At 46.6% G+C, this 23,569-nt stretch overlaps 1 protein-coding gene across 9 annotated transcripts in view; it reads left to right on the plus strand.

Annotated features, from left to right (window-relative positions):
* Window positions 1-23,569, plus strand: part of MACF1 (microtubule actin crosslinking factor 1) — a 334,205-nt gene that overhangs the window by 111,895 nt on the left and 198,741 nt on the right. For 7 of the 9 annotated variants that reach the window (XM_084816162.1, XM_084816155.1, XM_084816156.1 and 4 more), the window contains exons 6-7: window positions 15,850-16,016; window positions 18,124-18,236. In XM_084816162.1, coding sequence (XP_084672288.1) covers window positions 15,850-16,016; window positions 18,124-18,236 — 280 coding nt within the window. Of the gene's footprint in view, window positions 1-595; window positions 1,805-15,849; window positions 16,017-18,123; window positions 18,237-23,569 lie in introns of those variants that run through there. The other 2 variants (XM_084816160.1, XM_084816161.1) reach the window with 1 other exon arrangement.

A 23,569-nucleotide genomic window follows, 5' to 3' on the forward strand; every position in this document is an offset into this window, starting at 1 on the left:
CCCAAACTCCTTGAATGTTGTTGTCCAACTTCCTCTATTCTGTCTTGAACGCAGCAGCTCTGGGCATTTTCTGTTGGTATGCACAGTGCATCTGTCTCCTTCTCAGATTTTTCTTCTTTCTATTTCTCACTCTCTTTTTTTGCTACCTTCGCTCAACATCTTTTTTGTTGTGGTGTGTTTTTTTAAACAAAACTTTGCTTCCTGATTTCCATCCATCTGTCTTTGTGCCACACCCCGGAGCAGCATCTTTCTCCCTCCTTCCCTCCTGCTGCCACCTCCCAGCCTCTGTCTGGCTCTCTGCTTTCTGTTTGCCTTACAGAGGGTAGCACTCCCATTACCTCATATTTGGAGAGAGAAAGCTGCAGCCAATCCGGGCTCCGTCTGCTTTTAGGTCAAGTGATTTCTGAACTGCAGTGAGATGCTTTGAATGTGTCTTCCTCCAGCTCCCAGCCTCGTAAGATGGCTGTCTGAAAACGGCAGTGGCTAGAAGGGGAGAATCTTGGTGTGAGTGTGTGTGTGTGCGCGCGCGTCTCTGTGCGTATGAGTGTGCCTGCATTAGTGTGTGTTTTTTAAAATGTGCATCTAATCTGATGAAGCGGCGGCTGGGATTTATCCAGGAGCCTAGTGCCAGCTTAGCTGCATTGTCACTGGTGTCTTGCGCACCAGGGAGATGGGGAATACTCTGGGTTGTGTTAAAGAGCCGAAAGAGCAAGCTGGGGAGGTGGGGAATGCTCCCCTCTCCCCCAAAAGAAAAGCCCGCTTCAAACGGAGGAGGAAGGGGAAGAAGAGGATGGCGCCAGAGACAGTTGATCTGGTGGTGGAGGGACCCTCCAAAGGGGCTGAGATTGCTGCTGAAGAAGAAGAGGAGAAGGAGGAGGAGAAGAAAGAGGAGGCAGTAAAGAAGTTCAGAGTGTCTCCCTTGCAGGAGGAAGGAAAGGATGTTGCCAGGAGCTTGCACCAAAACACAGCCTCATGTGGGGAGGCTTGTCCCTCTTTGGAACCAGAGGGTCTAGAGCAAGGGCAAGTTGTGCAGGTGAGGGAGAGATTCCAAGGGAAACTTGAGAGAGCTCACCTGGTGACCGAAAATACCTCCTCTGGGTCTGGAACTCCAGGAGACCTTCTCGAAGGAGGGACTACTGTCATTGCCCGCCTGCTTGACAACCCAGCAGAGCAAAACCGTGAAAAGGTGGCAAGCCAGCTGGTTGCCTTTCAGAGGCCGGGATCTGGCAACAGCCAAGCCATTCTGGTGCCTTTGCAATGGGAAGCGTTGCCTGAAGGACCCCAGGGGGATGACACAGACACGGTGGTGGTGTGCAGGTCTTGGGAGCAACCAAAGTCGGAGACGCCAGCAACTGTGGCTGAAGAGTCCCCTGAGGCCTGGAATAGTGAAGAAGGAAACGAAAGCTTATCGAGTGCCACGTGGGGTGTGTCTTGGATGGCAGAGAAGGGCACGATCTCAGAGCTGTCCACGCCATCACCCTTGGTGGATCAGATGGATGCTCAAGTCGCAGAGGAGCCTCCACGGCTGCCGTTTGCACAAGAGCCACTTGTTGGCAAGGGGGCAGATGGCACCTGCTCCAAGCTGCCTGCCTCCCAAAGCAAGTCATCCGTTAGTGGGTCAACCTCGAGCACTTTCCGGTGTTCCTCAGGATATGGGAGTGATTCAACTCACCAGCAGGTCAAGGTGACTCGAGCCAACAGGAGCTCTGTGTTGCTCTGTGGAGATGGCCCCACTTCCTCGGCGGGAGAGGACCTCAAATGGAGGATGACGATGAAGGAGAACATTGGGCCAGCTGAAGGAGGGGTCAGTGAAGGTTTTTTTATTCCCCTTTGGGACGAGGGAGGGTTAGGGGTGCCATGAGCCACCATCCTAACTTTGAGGTACTTCCTAACTGGGAAATTCTTCCTAGAAGCCTCTGGAGACCCATCCCTTAAATCACACTTGTAAGCAGGTTGGTTGCCTGGGGTGTCAAAGAATCACTTCCAGGTGATCAGATAGTGAAGACTTTGTAAATTGGAAGAGTCCACTCTAGGTGTCTCTGATCATCAGTCTGGCAGAAATTAAGAATGTAGGTGTGCCTGACTAATTTTAAAAAACTGCAAAGCTGCCCCAATTCCAGGTGCCTGGAACTGATTGAAGGCAGTTAGTGTTGAAGGAAAGGCACTCTGTGCATGCTTAAGAGAGCTCTGTTGTTTAGTCCCTGGGCTCCAGCGCTCAGATCTGGCATGGAATAGAGGTTCTGAAGAGACCCGTCTCAAATTAAGCCCACATCCTGTCCCAGAACTTGTGGATTCATACATTTATTGCAGATTCTTAACATTTGAGTGCTTCTGGTTCTTCTATTTGGGCTATGTATTTATTATTCCTCCTCCTCCAATCCCTTCTGTGCACTGTGGGGTTTCAGAAGAGTGCTGAGTCTCATGAGTGTCTGGATTCAGGCTCCCTCAGCTCATGTGTATGCCAGAAAACACCTCCCCTCCCCTCCCCTCCCCTCCCCTACCCCTACCCCATAGTTCAGTTCTTTATCATGCATTTTAGTCCAGGTGTTTTGGACCAACTCCCATCAGTCCCAGCCATTGCTCAGGAATTGTGAGAGTTAATGTCCCAAAACACCTGGAGGGCACCAGGTTGGGGAAGGCTACTGCATGCAGGAACTGCTTATTTTAAATGGTGTGCATTTGAGAGGGAGGGGAGGAATGACAGGGCATTGGAGGCAAGGACTGTCTGGGTGGGCAGGTGGGTGCAGGCTAGTCCTAAAACTGCATTAACAGAATACCCAACCAATTTGGTGTATGCCTTTCAACAGTACTGTCCTAAAAAAGACACATCTCTCTTGTAAGATGCCTCTCGTGACTTTAAAAGTTAAAAGCATTCTTGTAAGCTGTGGCCTGTCAGCTAATGCTGTGTGAAAGGGATAGATGGGACTGGAGATTCCCACATTCTCACCCAGATGCTCAGCAGTTCTCTAAAACCAGAGGTAGCAGATATCTCACCTCTTCCCCCACCCCCTGATACCCAGAACTGGAAAAGCCCTTCACTTTAATTCTAGGTAGTTTCTCTGTGGTGAGGGAAGTCCACTTTCTACTAACTGAGCCCTCGCTCAAATCATGTACAGCAACATTTGGGTATATTGGTAGGGAGTCATCTTTTATGCCATCCTTGCAGAAGAGCTGAAAGGCATTCCAAGGGAATTAGTGAAGATGATAGGAGGGTTTTGAAGCAAGGAGCTGGACATGTTTAGTTTAAAGAAAATAAGGTTAGGTGGGGAACAAAATAGCTGTTTTCAAATACTTATAAAGGCGGCCATAAAGAGATAGAGAACAGCTGTTTACGAGGGATGCCAAAAGATGGCCAAGAACCTGTTGGTTCTACAGCCTGCAAAACTACTAGGAGAGGAGTTGTGGAAGTCTAAAAAGCCCAGGCTACACTGAGCCCCAGACTGACTCATTGCAAACGTGACTGGAGCGCCTCAAGCGGAGACTAAGTGCAGTGTGCTAGAGGGCTTGTAAATCAAATGGCTCCAAATGCACTCAAGCAAACAAGTGGAGTCGCATGGAACACCCCCCCGTCCTTCCCTTGTCAGACCAGGAACATGCCATAAAACTCACACCCACTGAATTTGCTACAGGAGATGCTATTGTGAAGCATGTCCACTCTGCCAAATGTCTGGCCTCTAGTTATATGCTGGAAGGAGCGTAAACTTATGGAGGCTTTAAGAGAGTTGGGTTTGTTTATAGTCCGGGGAATTTTACCAATTCAAAGGAGTAGATTAATTAGACTGCCAGTCAAGGCCCTTCCTGCCTCACTTGATTCTTTGATTCATCTACCCAGGTTTGACAACCAGCAAAGATACACTGTTGAAGGGTGTGTGCATCAATAGCTGAGTGTAGGATAGGCCCAATTCCCAGGTGGCTGCACTATATTATCCAAGATGTGCACCCCAAAACCTCTCTCAGAGGATGCTGGGGCTCAGTAACATTCTATGCTACTTCATTGCATCCCTAAAAATATTGCCTCCCCAAATGACTGCTTGGACTACTTGTCATACTGGTCTTGAGTCTACTGAGCAATCCCCAGTGTATCCTGGAGAACTTTCTAGAAATGGCTCATCCTTGAATGTGTGAGTTCAGAATTAGAAGCAGCAGGAGGGAGCAAAACTGTGAACCCAGTCAGCCAAACATGGATGAAAGCAAGTGACCAGTCTCAGTTGGTATGCTTCATATGGGTTATGAAAGCAGGAAAGGATTCTAGTGGACTGGTTTGTGCAGAAGAGTATTTCTTTTAAAAAATATTTGAAAAGTAAGAAATACAAAATACCAGAGGTCATTCCATGGCCCAGCCTTCCCCAGCTTGGCACACTCTTGATCTGTCAGACTGGAAGTCCCGTAATTCCATAATAATAATGGAAATTATTGTTAATAATAATAATAATGCCACATCAATTAATGTAATGTATTATTAATGTATCAATAATAATTTCCATAATGTGGGGGGAAAGCTGCCGTAGTCAGTATCCAAAATAATTCAGATCAAAGAGAACAGTGTAAGTGGTTGCATATTGTTATTTCAGAAGATTTGCAAAACAGTAGCCATCTTTCTATCCATTGTTCTGTCTTTAGCATCAGTTCATTCTGCGGTTGTAGATATGGGCATGTTAGCTTCGACATGACTGCAGCGTTCCAGATCCTGTAAAACCAACCAACAAAGGTGGGACTATAAACATCTTCCAATAGTTTGCCGTGGGTACTTGAGCTGCTATTAATAATACAGAAACCACTTTAAGATCACCTACCTATCTCAACTGCTTCATGCAGTTAAGATTACGGAGTCTTATCCTGAAATGACCACCCCAGTCTTATATGTTCCAGCCCTGTGGTCCTCTTGGCTGACTATCTTGGGTCATCCATTGTGCCCCCATAAGGAAATCCAAGCACCCTCCATCACAGCTAACAGCCCTATTGTTTTTTACATCAGTGGCTTTTCCTGCTGGTAAACCCAAGGGCTTCTTGGAGGCTTCTTGGAGATTCCTTAAGGAGAAAATCAGTCATGGTGGCAAAGCTTCCTTGAAAATCAACAATCATCGGTCTCTTCCTCTTGCAGGGAAGTGCTGTCTGTATGCTCTGGGACACACCCACCAGTCATGGCAGTCTGGGACACACACACCAGTCTACAGTCAGTTTGTAGAGGGCAAAGGCAGTCACCCCTCTATGAGCAGGGAGTGTTGTCCCCCACCCACCCCTTAATTCCCTGCAACGAGCAATGCTTCCTCAGCAGATGAATCAAAATAGGAAGGATTCCCTGAAGGGGAGGCAGTTTGAAGGCCCTGATCCTACATGGTCTCTTATCGCAGAATGAAATGCAGTGTGAGTTGCAGGACCGTAGAGTTGCTGGGACTATGTGGGTGGAAAGGCATTGCCTGTTGCAACTCACTTCACCCCTTGAATGGGCAAAAGAGCAACAATGGCATAAGAGGAGCCCTGCTAGGGGAGACCGAAGATCCATCTTGTCCAGCATCCTGTTTTCACAGGATGAACCAGATGCCTCCAGGAAGCCTACAAGCAGAGCATGAAGGCAATCCCCATCCCCCGGTGTTGCTCCTGAGGAACTTGTTTCCAGTGACATGCTGCCTCTGGACTTGGATATGCCAAATAACCATAATGGCTAGTAGCCATGATGGAGATTTATGCACCCTAAAGAGAAATTATCAGTAAAAATCAGTGCAGCTGTTCTTCTGTTTTGGCTAAAATGTTCTGATGTGGGTAGGGTAGCCCCACATTTCAACAGTTCAGCTGACAATTCCCTAGTGAGGTGGTGGGCTCTCCCACACTGGAGGCATTCAAGACGAGGCTGGACAGCCACCTGTCAGGGATGCTTTGACTTGCATTCCTGTATTGAGCAGGGGGCTGGACTTGATGGTCTTATAGGCCCCTTCCAACCCTACTATTCTATGATTCTATGACTTAATTCTGGGCTAGGTGGCAAAATGTTGTGTGTTTGGGGATGTGGGGGGAGAGAGGAGGGAGAAGAAAACTGAGTGCCCCACTTGGAATCCTTGGTCATCAAAGCAGAGGGGGTGCATTCAGAAATGGAAAGAGATTCCAAGTTCTTAGGAGCCAACTTGGACCTACACAGAATACAAATTCCTTTCAACATATTTAGAGAGAGGCTGTGTATAAAAGAAATCGGAATCAGTGCTAAGATGGATTCCATAGCTCAAATGGATTATGCAAAGGTTTATTTGTATATGTTGGTTTATTTTTGCAAATTTATTCCCTTGCTACTTATGAGGGAGGAGTAGTGCAGAGCACTCAAGCCCCAATCCTGACTGCTCAGAATCTTGGCCACCAGAAATTTTACTACATGTTGCTCACATATCATCACACTTCTCTCTGCAGCCATAATGGCTAGAAACTTGAGGGGTGTGTTTTTTGTTTTAAAGCTGGAGATACTCTGTCAAGTGCCAGTGTATATTCATTTAAATCTTGAAAGGGGGCGGGGGGGAAGACTGATTTAAACCAGTGAGTTAAATTTAGTTTCCCATTTTGAAATTTCTCTATTTTCTGAACAAGTATGCATATGCAAACTAGTTGCTGTAATGAAGTAAAACTTACTGATTTGCACTGAAATAATACCCTTAGAACTTAACTGAATGTATTTGGTAGATAGCTGTGATTCAGTTTTAAGAGTGTATATAGATTAGATCAGGGATTTTTTTTTTTTAAGGAGAGACACTTATTTTTTTAATTAAAAATATTTTTATCCACCTTGCCCAATGCCAACGCCTGTGCTTGCCTTGTGGAAAACCCTTGTCTGTTGCAGAGAATGGATTCTTTTGTAGAGGGAGCTCTGCCTCTTGGAAGATGAGATCAATGTAACCCTTCCTTGCAGGTTCTTTTGTCTACTTTTTGGTGTCAGAGGAGAGGAGTCTTGTTTTTTGTTCTTAAGATGTGTTTGGGTCATTAGAGCCTGAAATACTTTGCAGTGCTGGGATGAGGATATTCTCTTGATGCCCTGGGAATGGCAGCTTTTCTGTGTTCTTAGGGAAGATCATGATTCTCTCACTCAGTGCCTTATAGTCTTTTCCTCCAGGATTTTAACCATTATTATTCTTGCATTTGCAAGCTGTTTAATGTGCTCTCTTCATCCAAGAGCTTTTATCTCAACATCTTTCCCTCCAATAAGATTCAGTCAATCTCTTCCTTCCTTCTTTTCTAAGAATTCCAAGGACAGACCCTTTCGCAGAGGGGGTGCCATTCCTCACCCCTCAGAAAGGGGCATCATTCTGGAAGAAGTCTTTGAAGCTTGTTAGAGAGGCGAAAGCAGCCATTAAATTATCATGATGCTCTGTTCTGAATCTGCAGAAGAAGGCGGGGTGACTGGGGAAGGGGTGGAGACGGGAGCTGACAGTGAACAGCCAGAGAGGTTACCAGATGCCTCTTGTAAAAGTGATGTTTGCTATTTGGCTGGAGTGCTCTTATTCCTTAACATTGTGGCTGACCCTAAGGCTCAGCCACATCTCGTTTGTAATTTTATTTTTGTCTGTCAGCAGCACAGAGAGAGTAGGTCAAGGAATGCTCATTGGATTCAGCCACCACTGCTCCTGAATTGACACCCCACCCTTTTCTGGAGAAATTGGGCCATTGGCTTTCAGGCTTCTGTGAGACGGTTCAAGAATGTACCACAGGGGTGCATATTAGTTTCCTCACGGCCCCCTTTCCCTCTTTTGGAGAACTAAGGTAGGGTTACAGCCTAAGAAACTGAGTTATGAAACAGGAATTCCTCCCCTTCAATCAAATATCAGCCCCCTCCCCATCTGCAAATTGGGGACAATAATACTCACCTACCTTACAGGGTTGTTGTAAGGATTATAACAAGCTAATGGATGTGAACTCTCAAAAAGGGGGATAAAGGGAATAAATGGTGATTCTCCTTTTGATTTGAGGTTTGAGGAAAAATTAACAAGTCCTGTTTCACGCAGCTGATCGGTAACATGTGGAACTTGTTTTCACGGGACGTTGTGATGACCTAACATGGCCTTCCTGTATTCTGGGAATGATGAGAGTTGTAATTCAACACACCTGGAGGGCACCAGGCTGGGGAAGGCCGGCTTAGCAGCTTGCATTTTGAGGAGACAAATGCATGGAGGTGGAGCCTGTTGGTTAGTTGCTGATGGTAACAGTTAGAAATTCAACCCCCATGTTCAGAGATGGATATGTCTCATCATGCCCTGCGCTCTAACATTCCCTTCCAGCTCCTCTTGGAGATGGGTTGCTAAGCTAGAAGGACTATTGATCTGACCCAGCAAGGCAATTCTTATGGTCTGTGGTCCCCTTCCTGGACATCCCCATTCCTTCATCCTCATGCCTCGCCATTTGGGGGGATGATCTTCAATACTGGTGGCTTGTTTAGCAGAGGAGATCGTTGCGTCCCCTCCTCCCTCTGTAGGCAAGGGATGTGCAGGTTGGTGGCCTTTATCAATGCGACCATTATCCTCTGGAAGGGAGGGATGCAGGTGTTGCCCTTCCCATCCATTTGCTCTGCCTGGCAATCTGGTGAGATTGGTAGCAATTGTCCCTATTGATCTGGGGACAAAAACAGCATTATTTTCCTTGTATGTTCAGCCTTTCGTATAAATAGTCCAATGTTGCATCCTGATTTCTCAGCCCTTGGACTTCAAAGCAAGGAACACAGTATCTCAAGAAGGAGGGGCGTACGATGGTCTTATGTGAATTGATGCGAGAGAGCACTGTTCTGCTGCCATTTGTGTGTCCCCCTCACAAGCACCTTGGCCCAAATGTTACATTTAGTCCAGAAAGGTGAGCTAGTATGGCTGTAGTGGACTAGGACAATGTGCACGTGAAAGTTCCTGCTGAAACCGTCTATTGCAACCTTCCCAACCCCAATGGCCATGCTGGCTGGGGATGATAGGAGTTGTAATCCAACACATCTAGAGGACACCAAGTTGGGGAAGATGGAAGTCCCAGCTGGGTGCATATTCTTGCACCTCTAAACTCCTGAACTCCAGGTGATTCCAGAAAAATGGTCTTGCTGGGAAAAACTCAGCTTGACTTAGCCTGGAATCTCAGCTTTGTGCCCTTTTCTGCACTCCCACTTCCAGTGGACTCTGCCTGGTAAAGGCTGTCCATGGCTCAGGAAAGTCACTTTTTAGGATCCTACTCTGACACAAGGATCTCAGTTCCCTTGCCCCTCTGTTCCCTCTCCCTGTGTTTTGGACAGAGCATAAGGATGGGAAGGTATAACATGCATGCTCTTCCTTTTGCTAGCTTTCAGTTCACACTGCAATTCCCCCTCCTTTCCTCCAACCTAGATGTAGCATCATCAGTTCTCTCTCTCTCTCTCTCTCTCTCTCTCCCCCCGCCCCTTTCATCTCTGGGATGATGTTCAGTTACCCATTAAATTACAATTTCATTACTGTTTTTCAATGAAGCCTCTTTTTTTTTTTTTTAAGTTCTGTTCTCATCTCTGTTGGTCCTTGAGGACCTGATGTGGGTGATCTGCTAACTTGACTAAATAATCAAAAGTTACAGATGATGTGCTCCTGTGTATGTGGAAAATATGCTGGTCCTTTGGCAGAATAGAGCCAGGTGCACAGGGGGAAAAATCTTCCCCTAGCATAAGGGTAAGCAAGTCTGGGGAGTCTGTGGGCCAATTCCCCCCCCCCCCGCCTCCCTCTATGGGCCACACTTCTGCCAAATTCGGCACCATGGTAGCAAAAGAAACAGGTGGGTTGCTATCGAAATTCGACAACAAACTGCTACAGACTCTTAGGCCAAATGTAGCTTGAAAACAATAAGCTCCATAAGGAAGCTTATAAGCTCCATAAGGAAGCTCCATAAGGCTCCATAAGGAAGGTAACAAAACCGAAAGGAATACATTCTGGGAGATTTCTGGGTCTTTGTGAGATGTTGCTCATTCTTTGGAAGAATTTGAAGCAAGGCTCTTTGGGTCTAGAAAGTGCTTCTGTAATAAGGCATATTTGATATGGTGGAACTTGGACAAGGAGTGGCAATTACTACAGCAAATACGGCCCAGTTCAGAAGAGATCATGTCTAACCATGGATTATTGACTTAACTCTGGTTAACATCCCAAATGTAGTGAGAAGCCACTGGTTGTTGTGGCATTACCTATGTCCATCTTGTCAGCATGTCTGAGTCTGTGCACAAGACTGAGACAGATGACGGTAGCCAGCGGCACTGTTCCCCGATGTGTCCATTTGGCGGTTGGGCCCTTGGCGGGTTCCTGACTGGGCCAGCTTTCAATGCTGGGCCTGCTCCTGAGGCATCTGTAGGTGTTTCACAGTTAGTGTGGGCAGCGTCCATGGCGATCTCATTAGCCCCAGTTGACCCCCGAATTAGAGAAGAAAACTGAAGGCATTGCAAGGATAATGAAGGGCTGAAATTCGGGATGTCCCCAATTTGACAATCATGGCCATGTGATCTATGAGGCTTTGAAAGCCTGTGGCAATATTTTGGGAGGGAGGGGGTGGGCTTTTTGAAGAAAGAGCTGTGACGGTTCTGAGCCTGGGAAGAGTAAACGCCCAAGGAGCTGTCTGAGTAGCAGCAGCTGACAAAGGTCCCCGCTTTCCTATGCGATAAGCATGTCAGACTCTAGGGAAGGAGGTGATCAGCAGAATACAAATGATGATGTTGCCTTTCCTTGGCTGTATGGAGAAGGGGTAGAGGCCTCCATGTGTCTCCAGCAGAGTTCCTGGTCTGTTGCTTCCAAGGCAAGACTCCATTGTAGCTGGGCATGAGTGGAAAGGGAGCTGGGGGAAGATACTTCCCTCCCCAGCAAAAGTCAGGGACAGATTTTAGCAATGTGTATTCTGGAATGGGCACTGTAGAGCAGGGGTGTGCAACCCATAGGCTGCAGGCAGCCCCCCAAGCCCTGTTGGGAGCCTCTACCCACCACTGCTGCAAAAACTGCAGCAGGCCAAGGGCACTACAGTTCTGGTGTCAACATTACTGCTGCTCCCAGTCCCCTTTTCTACCACCAACCCCTGCCCCCCCCAGCACTGATCACCCCAAGCTCACCTCCCTTCTTCTTCCCATTGAAAGCGCCTTCCTGCTTTTGGGAAGTTACTCTAGCATATGGAGAGAAACCATACGCTCCTCTTAGCCTGGCTGTAAGATTGCCTAGAAGATGATCTGGCAGCCTCTATCAGAGGGCTTTATGACTCTTTGCTCTTTGTCAGCAGCTTGTTCTGCTGCTGCCACCAGGAGAGGCAGAGAGGCGCAAGAGAAATAAGACAAAAACGTATTGTGATGGAGTAGAATGGGGGTGTGGGGAACATGAATGTCAATTCCTTAATTGGTGTGAATGGTGAAGAGATTTTTACCTTTGGAAAAGTACATCTCTGAACAGAATTTTATTTAAGAGGAATGATGAGAACTGAGGGAATGCAATGCAGTTAACATGGACATGTACAAATAGCAGTACTGAACATGGGGAATTAAATTTCCTTTTTGGAGAAGAGGTGGAGGGATACCAATTCAAAAGTAGCTTGTTGTTCCCGACACACCCGTTTTCTTATCAGCCAACACCGAATGCAACCCCGACCCAAGAAAGGTTGTGCACCTCTGCTCTGGAGCAGTTGTGGGTGTGAACTACTTCACACAGCACATAGTTAAACTATGGAATTCACTACCACAGAAAGTAGTGATGGCCACCAGTTTGGATGGCTTTAAAAGGGGGTTGGACAAATTCCTGGAGAAGTCTATCAATGACTACTAGTCTTGATGGCGATGTGCTACCTCCAGTACCAGAGGCAGTGAGTCTATGTACACCAGTTGCTGGGGAACATGGGTAGAAGGGTGCTGTTGCACTCATGCCCTGCTTGTGGGTTCCTACTCGACAGCTGGTTGGCCACTGTGTGAACATCATGCTAGACTAGATGGACCCTTGGTCTGATCCAGCATGGCTCTTCTTATGTTCTCATGATGAAACCCACTGGACACATGTAGGGCCCATTATCCTTGCACTGCTACACAGATTGTTAATCAATCCTGCTTTGTATCCCATGTTTCTTTCAAGGAGCTCAGGAGAACCCCCATGGAGGCCATCCCATTTTACCTTCCGAAAGCCCCATGAGGTAGGCCAGACTTTCGGATGGTGATTTTCCCAAACCCACCAACGGAGTGTCATGACTGGGCATGGATTGGAACATGGGTTGCCCTGGACCAAGTCCAACACTTTATTGGAACATGGGATGCCCTGGACCAAGTCCTACACTACCTTAGAGCCTATTTATGCATTGTCCTTGGGCATAATTCCAGTGTTCCTATGGCTGAATCCAACAGTGCCACTGTAACATCTAAACTTGGGAAACACATAGGACAGGTGGCCGCGTGGGGTGTTGTTGCTCTGCTAGCGCTGCATCTGCCAGGAGTGAGCAGAACTGATGTAGGATCTTCCAACCACCCACCATGGAGGCAGTGTATATATTGGCTTTGAACTGTGATCCTTTGGGTACGTGATCTTGGGTACATGATCCCCTCCTCCTGTTTCTTTGGGCTGCTACAAATTGGGACAGGAGACTGGGTTGCTCCCAATAATATTTTCTTTGGAAATATTGTACTGAATGGGATTTGCTTACTGACTTCGAGGCCCTGAGTAGTGTTGGTGGGGTTTTGGTCATCCGCCTGAAGGGTAACAAAGGCACTCGGCACAAGCGCGGAGGAGATCTCGTGACTTAGTCCAGGGCCCTGTTGGCCTCCTCGGGATCATGCGGATGCCCCAAAAGACCAATATGACCAAGAAGTAGTGACGGCAGCAACTCCCCACCCCTTTGCCTCAGGGAACCCTGGTTCAGCTGCTCTCGCAAAGCAAGGGAAGAGCACAGCTGAGCAGAGTTCCTTTGCCAGAGCTGTGCCCTCCCCCTCCTCTACCTGCAGTGACAGAGGCCTGGCGACTCACGTTATGGCCCCCCTCCTGTGCCCACCACGACTAGCATGATGATGGATAGAGCTATTTGCCAGGTTGCTGCTGACGGCCATATCTGTTGGTCCACTGAGTGCTATCCGCATAAAGCAAGTGCATGCGTGTGTGTGATGTGTGTGTGTGGTGTCATGTCTGATCTCCTGCTGGACTTTGAAGGTACTCTGAGAATTCTCACTGCTTCCAAATACCTCTGAAGCGCAGCCTGACCCTGGAGGGGAGACCTGCCCCTCCCCTGAGTAGGGGCAGAGGCAGGGCTGCAGGTGGCTGTTGGTTGCCATGCAAACCAACTAAGGCCATGCAAAGCATGTGGACACCTGAAAAAGGAAAATCTGCACTTGCATGTTTGACCCCTGCCCCCACCCGATCCATGTAAATTGTGCTAGGGTGGGAGGGGTAAAGCAGAGCCCCCTGAGCCACTCCAAACCCTGACTCCCAGCTTAGGTCCCAGGAAAGAGGATGTGTGTTGCGTTGGTGAAATCAGCTGGTTTACTGTTCACCCAGCATCCTCCCTTTCTCCCAGCCAGCCAGCATGGCTGCGTTCTTGCCTCCTTTCCTGAAGAGGTAGCAATCCAGCTGGCAGAGGAATCCCCTAACCCAGCACTTGTCTCGTGCCTGGAGGTGTGTGCACACTCTATCAAGTGCATGCAAAAAGCATTCAGCCACCCATTGCATGCCCTCTCCCTCTTTTCTTGGAAACTGGGTCAGTGTGCCGTCACCACTCCTCTGCATGCCAGCTGCTTGCATAGGTGGGGGCAGAACCCAGCTCCCAGACAGAAAAGGAATCTGGAGCTGGGAACCAGCACAGCAGTGGTGAAGGCCCAGGGAGCATGTTGTGTTCTGTCTAAACTTAGTCCATGCCTTCTGCAGTTAGGAGCCATTTCCCCCCTACCCCCCCTCCACCCTGTGCTGCCTGCCATTGCCTTTGGCACTCAAATGTTATATTTTGAACATTGCATTTCATGAATTAAGCAATCCTCAGAGGTCTAGAGTCAGCAGAGAACCAAACAGATTAATTTTTGCTGCCCGCTTAAGTTCTGTTTTCTTCCCTCCTGCCCTAGTCCTGCTTTCACTCCTGAAGAAAAATTAAACCTCTGGGAATGTTGGTAATCTTGACCTTCTGGGTGGCAGAAACTTCTAGGGCTGTGGGGGGGGGGGGAGGGAGCGGATTTGCTTTAATGCCTTAAATCTAATCTCTGATCTCTGAGGGTCCTGCTGTGAAATGGATGTGGTGTAGGCACAGTACAAACCTATAGCAAAACCATCTCTTAGGCCTGCCCCTGGAGGCATGTATAGAGCAAGACTGGGTCTAGCTCAGAGAGCTGGGAGAACTGCCTCTTAACCATGGTTTAACTTCGTGTAGATGTAATACTTAGCCATGGTGAATGCAGCCCACAGTTTGCAAGCACACTTCAAACCGTGGTTTTTCATCCGGGTTTGTAGCCGATCTTTCGTTGTCCTTTAGGTATTCAGAGGTAAGACTTAACCATGGTTGAAGGAAAATAAGCCATAGAAGATGTTTTATGATGGACTTTGCTGTTTTTATTTTCTCTTTTGGTTTTTAATGCTGCTGTGTATTATTACTGCTCTGTTTGTTTTTAATATGTTGTTTTATATTGATATAATATGTTTCTTTTGATGTAAGCCGCCTTGGAAAATTAGTTTGTAAAGTGGAATATAAATAACTTAAATAAATGAACCATAGTATCTGAAAAGGGCCATTGAATCATCAAGCCAGGTGGGGACCCTGTATGTAAATCTAGGTGATCTCCATTTCCTAAGGCCTATCATATGCCTAAAACATCCCCAGCAGAGCTGTGCCCACCGTGGTTTGTAGAAAGAATATGCATGACAGCAGCTGTACAATGGCATGTTACTCAGTCTGATCTGCCTGATAGCAAAGAAATGCACAACACTTCTGCTTGCTGCTTTTGTAGATCTGTAAGGAGGATGGGTAGGTTGCTAAGACATCTGCATTTATCTCGGGAGGGAGAGATGCACTGATTGGCAGTTGCTCTCTCCCTGCTGGACAGATGTTATCTAAATTGCTGGTTAGCACAGAGCTGTCCTTCTCCTTCACTCATGCAAACAGAGAGTTGCTTTTAAAGAAATCCCTTGCTAGGTAGATATTTTCAAGGCCGTGATGCTGCTGCTGTTGCTTCCACTTGCTGCATGGGTTTTGTGAAACATACTAGTTGGTGAAGAAATATTGTTACACATCACACATACACGCACACACGGATTTACCTTCCCCTTCAGTGGCGACATTTCCTAAGGTTGCCTTGGGACACCTCCTCTACACCGCACCTCTTCTCCCTGTTTATGGCACACTCCGGCATGGGTTGAGAGACTTAACCAGTCTGTAAGGGGGCTAGTGGTAGGTGGATGCCCTGGACTTTGGGACAGGGTAGGAATTAGGCTTGGTGCCTTCTTTGCCTCCAATTCCCTAATTCTCTTGCCTAAAATTTGACACTGTGACTGTTTGATCTTTGCTTGTGACACTCCTCAGGGCTGGCCCATGTAATTTTGGTACCGGAGGCCAAAAACCAAATAACACAACGTCTTGGGAAATTCTCCTGTGCAAGCTGTGTTGAAATGAATGGGAGCAGCTCTCATGTGAACACATGAAGCTGCTTTGTACAGAGTCAGACCATTGGTATTTCATTGGGATGCATGCAGGAAAACTTCCTCAAGGATTGTGCCCCCTGAGTCAGATCTACCTGTCTCCCATCCTGCCTCCCTGCGTGAGGCAACTGCCTTAACTCAATGCCCTTGAGAATGTGCTCTTGCTCCAAAGTGCTTCTTTGCCATTGAAATACACTCACCTTTCACGTGCCAAGCTTAAGCTCAGGTGGTGTGACTACTTCACAGCCATGGTTTTCTCTTCCAGATCTCCGACATCTACATCAGCGGAGAATCAGGGGACATGTCTGCCAAAGAGAAGCTCCTCCTATGGACACAGAAGGTGACAGCAGGTTATGTGGGAGTGAAGTGTACCAACTTCTCATCTTGTTGGAGCGATGGAAAGATGTTCAATGCTATTATCCACAGATACAGGTATGTGCATGCTCCCTGCTCCCAGTTAACTGAATAATCTCAAAAAACTGTAAAACTTCTAGAGCTAGTAGGAAATCTTTTGCAATTTTAAAAGTTCAAATTTTGTAATTTAAGTCCAAAACTTTGGGATTTCTGATCTTAAATTCTGAAATTTGATTCTGAGGTCACTGTAAAAAAATTAAAATCAAAGCTTATATAGAGATGTTTATTTTGTTTTATTTTTTGTATTCGTTTATACCCTTCCATTTTTTACCTGAGTGTGCAAAGCAACTTAAATAAAAATTAATTCAATACAAAATATAAGAAACTATAAACTGAAAAGAAAATTAAAGCAGTGGAATAAGCACAACACTTTAAAACAGCATCAAAATTCATGATAAATCAAGGTACTAAAAGTCCACCTAAAAAAAATATAGTAAGCAAAACCTAGATGCATGTTTCTCCTGGAAGTGCCCCTTCCCCAAAATCTAGTGCTGGGGGGAGGCAGCAAAACATCCACAACCTAGCATTCTGCCCCATGTGTGGCCTGAAATCCTGGTCTTGATTCTCAGGTAAACTTTAGGGCCCACATTGTGACTGTTAGGTGTCCCATTTTCATATTTTCTAGTAATCTTTGTGTCTTGGGCTGTGTATGTACCAAGTTCCAGCTTTCTGGGAGGCCTAGAAGTATCTTAATGGTTTTGGGGTTCACTTTATATCTCCTGTTTTCTAGGGAGAGGCTAGGCTTCAGGCTTGTAGGATTTACTTTGTTTTTACTAGAACCTCATTATCCACTAACAGCTGGAGCCAGAGGCAAAACACATACACTTAGAATTAAAGAATTCTGAGACCAGGAATTTGTTTTGAGTACCAGAAGTTAATGGATCTCATAGTCCTTTTAGACAGTTCTCCCCCACCACCCACCCTGTGCCCTTCCCCCAACTTTCTTCATTTCAGCATTATAGTTTAGGATGGGGGAGGTCATTTTGTTGTTGCTACTGCTGGGAGTCAAAAATCCTTGCTGATCTATTGTGAATCACCCAGAGGTCTACCAGTAGATCCCAGTCTACCTTCTGCCTTCATCTGTCCTAGGGAGTGTGGGAGTGGATCCATTTGGATGTACACACTAGCCTGCTTCACATACTACTTGCTTAAAGGGGCAATGCACATAGAAAGGGGCTGCAGGGCTGTACTTCTGGACCCTCCCCAAAGATGTGTGGCCCCTCCCCCCATGCTAATAGATGAGTTGGGGAAGCCTATGTGTGTAGATCTCTATGTGTGTAGGCTTCCCCATGTCAGACATCTTAATGCATGGATGGAGTGGGTGGTGGGTGGGATGGAGGGAGCCATATGTCCTTACGAACAGGGGCATGGCACTGCAGTTCGTCTCTGTGTATGTTACTCATGCGAAGAGGGCTTTTGAGTTCCCCAGTTCGGAGGACAAAAATAAACATGCCCCATTTTCATATTATTCCAGTAACTGGGGTGTCTTGGAAAAGGTATGCAACAGTTTTCAGGTATCAGTGTCATGTGAAACCCTGATAAATCAATGAAACCTGAACACACCCACACCCCCAAATTCCTTATGTTAGGATGATAATTTTAAGTATTAAATTGCTGAACTCAATATTTTTACATCTTGGTTTGTATTTGTTTTTGTTCTTTGCTTGTTGAAAATCTTAAACCCTGAATCTGAAGGAGTGGGTAATTTCTGAATAAAGCGGTGGTGGTGTCCAGACATTACCTGGAAGCCCTTTCCCCTAGGGCCTAGTATTAGGAGGATGGTGCTGGCTGTCGCTCAGTATGGGTTTGATAATTGGTGAGGGAAATACACACAAAATCAGACACACACCCCGCCCTGGGACTTCACGGTATAAAGTGTGAGCCCCAGCACTCTGTATTTAGAGGTTCACCACTAATTGATATGCCACTTCCTAAGTTTGAAGTACATTGCACATGCTCAGAGGCACTCCACTTTGTCACTCAGTTGCATATTCTTAGGCTGACACTAGTGCTTTGTTAGAGGGGGAAGGGGGGGACATAATTTCTGCTCCTTCTCTCCTATAACAGAAATTTCTGGCAGCAAACAGCCTGTGAACATATAATCACCTTTTTCTATCTCCTGCAGGCCAGATCTGGTGGATTTGGAGAGAGTTCAGATTCAGAGCAGCCGAGATAATCTGGAACAGGCCTTTGAGATTGCCGAGCGGCTTGGGGTCACCAGGTTGCTGGATGCAGAAGGTGATTATGGGGGAAATCAGTAGGATGAACATGGATGGTTTTGTGGGCCTTCTTAGACATCGTATTCAGTTGATACTGATCATTAGAGCTGATGAGTCTTTGGCAGAGTCACGTTCATTGTCCATTTTGCTGTGAACATGTGTTGAAGTGAAATTTGAATCGGCTGGTTCTACAAGCAAGCCTTAAGTCACGCAGAATCCTTCTTCTGTCCTCAGCATTTAGGGCAAAAAAGGAAAGTAGATGTTGCGTGATCAGGCTAATGTTTATTTGACTGACACTTATTTACTCATTTACACAGCTGACCACTTTTCTGAACAAAGAAACAAAAGACTGGGGCAGGGATCTTTCATTTTTGACTGGCCAGTGCAACAATTGTAATTGCCCCTTTCCCAGTAAGCCCTCACCTACCAGTTCCTAGAGCAAGGAGTGCGCCAACTGGGGAGGGGCAACCAGGCGATGTTTGAGCACACCAAGACTCGAGGCTCATTTTGCCTCGTTCGCGTTTCTGAACCCAAGCGTCTTTTTTCCCCTGTTGAAAACGGCATCCCCCCCCCCCCCCCCGACTAAAGTGAGAAAATGTGGATTTGTGCATATGCACAAGGTGCATATTTTGGACGTGTGCACTTTCGAACATGAACACAAGTTTGGGAAATTGTGAATATCTTCTGAGAATTGCATTCCTGCTCACGTTCATGTTTGGGGTTGTGAACGGGATATGTTTGCATGATTTATGAACAGGAAGGAAATTGTTGTACATCGCTAGTGCCTGCTTTGGTGCTGCTGGCTGAAGGCATTTAAGGCAACTGCACAGGACACCACCTAAGTTGGGGTGGTGGTGGCGGCGGCGGCGGCAGTCATGGTTTTTTCCAGAAAGTAGGACTGGTGGGGAAGGGAGTGCTTTCTTGTTCCAGAACAGGAATTGGCTGTGGGGAAAGAACAGTGTTGCCAGTTTGGTCCTGCCTTAGCCACACAGCTGCCAAGCAACCCCTCCAGCTTGCCTCCCAACTTTGGAGCCAGAGAGAAGGCAGGGATCACTGGAATCATGGAACAGTAGGGTTGGAAGGATCCTATAAGACTATCGAGTCCAACCCCCTGCTCATTGCAGGAATCCAAGTCAGAGCATCCCTGACAGATGGCTGTCCAGCCTCATCTTGAATGCCTCCAGTGTGGGAGAGCCCACCACCTCCCTGGGTAATTGGTTCCATTATCGTATTGCTCTGACAGGGAGCTTTTCCTGGTGTTCAGCCGGAATCTGGCTTCCTGTAACTTGAGCCCATTATGCTGTGTCCTGCACTCTGGGATGATTGAGAAGAGATCCTGGCCTTCCTCTCTGTGACAACCTTTCAAGTACTTGAAGAGCGCTATCCTATCTCCCCTCAGTCTTCTCTTCTCAAGGCTAAACATGCCCAGTTCTTTCAGTCTCTCTTCAGAGGGCTTTGTTTCCAGTCCCCTGATCATCTTTGTTGCCCTCATCTGAACCCCCTCCAGTTTGTCTGCATCCTTCTTAAAGTATGATACCCAGAACTGGACACAGTACTCCAGGTGAGGCCTAACCAGTGCTGAGTAGAGAGGATCTAGTACTTCCTGGGATTTGGAAGCGATGCTTCTATTAAGGCAGCCCAAAAGAGCATTTGCCTTTTTTGCAGCCACATCACATTGTTGGCTCATATTCAGCTTGTGATCGACAACAATGCCAAGATCCTTCTCGCTTGTAATGTTGTTGAGCCACGTGTCGCCCATCTTGTAACTGTGCATTTGGTTTCTTTTTCCTAGGTGCAGAACTTGGCATTTATTCCTATTAAATGTCATTCTATTGTTTTCTGCCCAGCGCTCCAGTCTATCAAGATCCCTTTGAATTTTGTTTCTGTCTTCCAAAGTATTAGCTATCCTGCCCAATTTTGTGTTATCTGCAGATTTGATCAGCATTCCCTGCACCTCCTCCTCCAAGTCATTAATAAAAACGTTGAAGAGCACTGGGCCCAGGACTGAGCCCTGCGGTACCCCGCTCCTTACCTCTCCCCAGTTTGAGAAGATCCCATTGATAAGCACTCTTTGAGTCCGATTCTGTAGCCAACTGTGGATCCACCTGGTAGTTGTTTCATCTAGCCCACTTTTAGTTCGTTTGCCAGCCAGGATATCTTGGGGCACTTTGTCGAAAGCTTTGCTGAAGTCGAGGTATATGATGTCCACAGCATTCCCACAGTCCAGAAGGGAGGTTACTTGATCAAAAAATGAGATCAGATTCATCTGGCAGGATTTGTTCTTGACAAATCCATTTTGGCTTTGAGTAATCACTGCCTTGTTTTCAAGGTGCTTCCTGATGGATTGCTTTATCATCTGCTCCAGAATTTTCCCAGGGACTGATGTCAGACTGACTGGTCTGTAGTTCCCAGGTTCCTCCTTTTTACCCTTTTTGAAGATAGGGACCACATTAGCCCTCCTCCAGTCATCTGGGACTTCCCCCGTCCTCCATGATTTCTCAAAGAGAATAGACAGCGGTTCTGAGAGTTCTTCTGCCAGTTCCTTTATTACTCTAGGATGCAGCTCATCTGGCCCTGGAGATCTGAACTCATTCAAAGTAATGAGGTGTTCCTTGACCGTATGCCTATCAATCTCAAGTTGCAATCCTTTTATTCTTGGCTGCATTTATTTTAACCCAGATGCTTTCGATGGGGCTACCAAGCTCATCCTCCTGTATTTCTGTGCTGAGATAATGTATTTTTCACACATAGTGCAACCCCACCTCCCTTTCTGTTCCTCCTTTTCTTTCTGAACATGCTGTATCCTTCCATTGCTGTATTCCAGTCATGAGAGTCATCCCATCAAGTCTCAGTTACACCTATCAAGTCATAATTTCCTGCCTGTATTAAGAGTTCAAGTTCATTCTGTTTGTTTCCCATACTCTGGGCATTAGTATATAGACATCGAAGACCATGTGCTTCAGAATATACGGAAGATCTATATAGGAAGGATAATAATATCGGGGATAGATTTGACGGTGTGGTCAGTGAGTTAGAGCCAGACATCCTGAAGAGTGAGGTTGAATGGGCCTTAAGAAGCATTGCTAATAACAAGGCAGCAGGAGACAATGGTATCCCAGCTGAACTGTTTAAAATCTTGCAAGATGATGCTGTCAAGGTGATGCATGCCATATGCCAGCAAATTTGGAAAACACAAGAATGGCCAGCAGATTGGAAAAAATCAACTTATATCCCCATACCAAAAAAGGGAAACACTACAGAATGTTCAAACTATCGAACAGTGGCACTTATTTCACATGCCAATAAGGTAATGCTCAGGATCTTGCAAGGTAGACCCCAGCAATTCATGGAATGAGAATTGCCAGATGTACAAGCTGGGTTTAGAAAAGGCTGAGGAACTAGAGACCAAATTGCCAATATTGCCAATATCTGCTAGATAACGGAGAAAGCCAGGGAGTTTCAGGAAAACTTCTATTTCTGTTTTATTGACTATTCTAAAGCCTTTGACTGTGTGGATCATAACAAATTGTGGCAAGTTCTTGGTGGTTTGGGGATACCAAATCATCTTGTCTGCCTCCTGAGGAATCTGTATAATGACCAAGTAGCAACAGTAAGAACAGACCACGGAACAACGGACTTGTTTAAGATTGGGAAAGGCGTACGGCAGGGTTGTATACTCTCACCCTACCTATTCAATCTGTACGCAGAACACATCATGCGACGTGCTGGGCTTGATGAAGCCAAGGCTGGAGTTAAAATCGCTGGAAGAAACATTAACAATCTCAGATATGCAGATGACACCACTTTGATGGCTGAAAGCGAGGAGGAGCTGAGGAACCTTATGACGAAGGTGAAAGAAGAAAGTGCAAAAGCTGGGTTGCAGTTAAACCTCAAAAAAACCAAGATTATGGCAACCAGCTTGATAGATAACTGGAAAATAGAGGGAGAAAACGTGGAGACAGTGACAGACTTTGTCTTTCTTGGTGCAAAGATTACTGCAGACACTGAGTGCAGCCAGGAAATCAGAAGACGTTTACTTCTTGGGAGGAGAGCAATGACAAATCTTGATAAAATAGCTAAGAGCAGAGACATCACATTGTGACAACAAAGGTCCGCATAGTTAAAGCAATGGTATTCTCCGTAGTAACCTATGGCTGCGAGAGCTGGACCATAAGGAAGGCTGAGCGAAGGAAGATAGATGCTTTTGAACTGTGGTGTTGGAGGAAAATTCTGAGAGTGCCTTGAATTGCAAGAAGATCAAACCAGTCCATACGCCAGGAAATAAAGCCAGACTGCTCACTTGAGGGAATGATCTTAAAGGCAAAACTGAAGTACTTTGGCCACATCATGAGAAGACAGGATACCCTGGAGAAGATGCTGATGCTAGGGAAAGTGAAAGGCCAAAGGAAGAGGGGCCGACCAAGGGCAAGATGGATGGATGATATTCTGGAGGTGACAGACCCGACCTTGGGGGAGCTGGGGGTGGCGACGGCCGACAGGAAGCTCTGGCGTGGGCTGGTCCATGAAGTCACCAAGAGTCGGAAGCAACTGAACGAATAAACAAATTAAGAGTTCAAGTTCGTTCTGTTTGTTTCCCATACTCTGGGCATTAGTATATAGACCTCAAAGACCATGTGCTTCATAGTCTGGCTTTCTTCCTACATGTTTGTGAAGACTATTATTGGGCGCTGTTCTCTCCATTGCGGTGCATGAGCCTTCGTCCACTGTTACCCCCAACTTTACATCTCCCTTCCCCGTAGCATTCAGTTTATAGCCCTCCTGATGAAGTTCTTCATGGTGTGGCCAAACACAATCTTCCCAGCCTTTGTGAGGTGCAACCCATCCATCTTCCAGGAAGTATAGCCTGTGGTCCCAGAATCCAAATCTGTCTCATTGGCACTGCCTTCGTAGCCAGTCATTCACCCGGAGTATTTTTCTTTCCCTTTCTATCCCTCTTCTAACTACTAGAAGGATGGATGAGAAAACTGTCTAGGCCCCAAAGTTCTTGAGTTTCCTTCCCGAAGCTTCAAAGTGTGATGTGATTTCTTCGTAGCTCCGCTTGGCGGTATCATTTGTTCCCACATGGATGAGAAGAAAGGGATACCTGTCAGTGGGCTTTATGAGTACAGGCAACCCGTCAATCACATCTCTAATCTGTCCTCCCGGTAGACAGCATACCTGGCGAGTCCACGGGTCTTCTTGACATACTTGGGTTTCGATCCCACGCAGGAAGGAGTCTCCCACTACTACTACTCTTCTCTTCATCTTGTTGTAGGCCTTGGTTTCATTGCCTCTGCTTGACTGACCTTCAGCCTCTTGCTCACTCTCATGCAGGTTCCCCTGTGATTCTTC

Source organism: Heloderma suspectum, chromosome 10 (genome assembly GCF_057233095.1).
Source record: "Heloderma suspectum isolate Gila_16-S chromosome 10, 16-S_ref, whole genome shotgun sequence".
NCBI lineage: Eukaryota > Metazoa > Chordata > Lepidosauria > Squamata > Helodermatidae > Heloderma > Heloderma suspectum.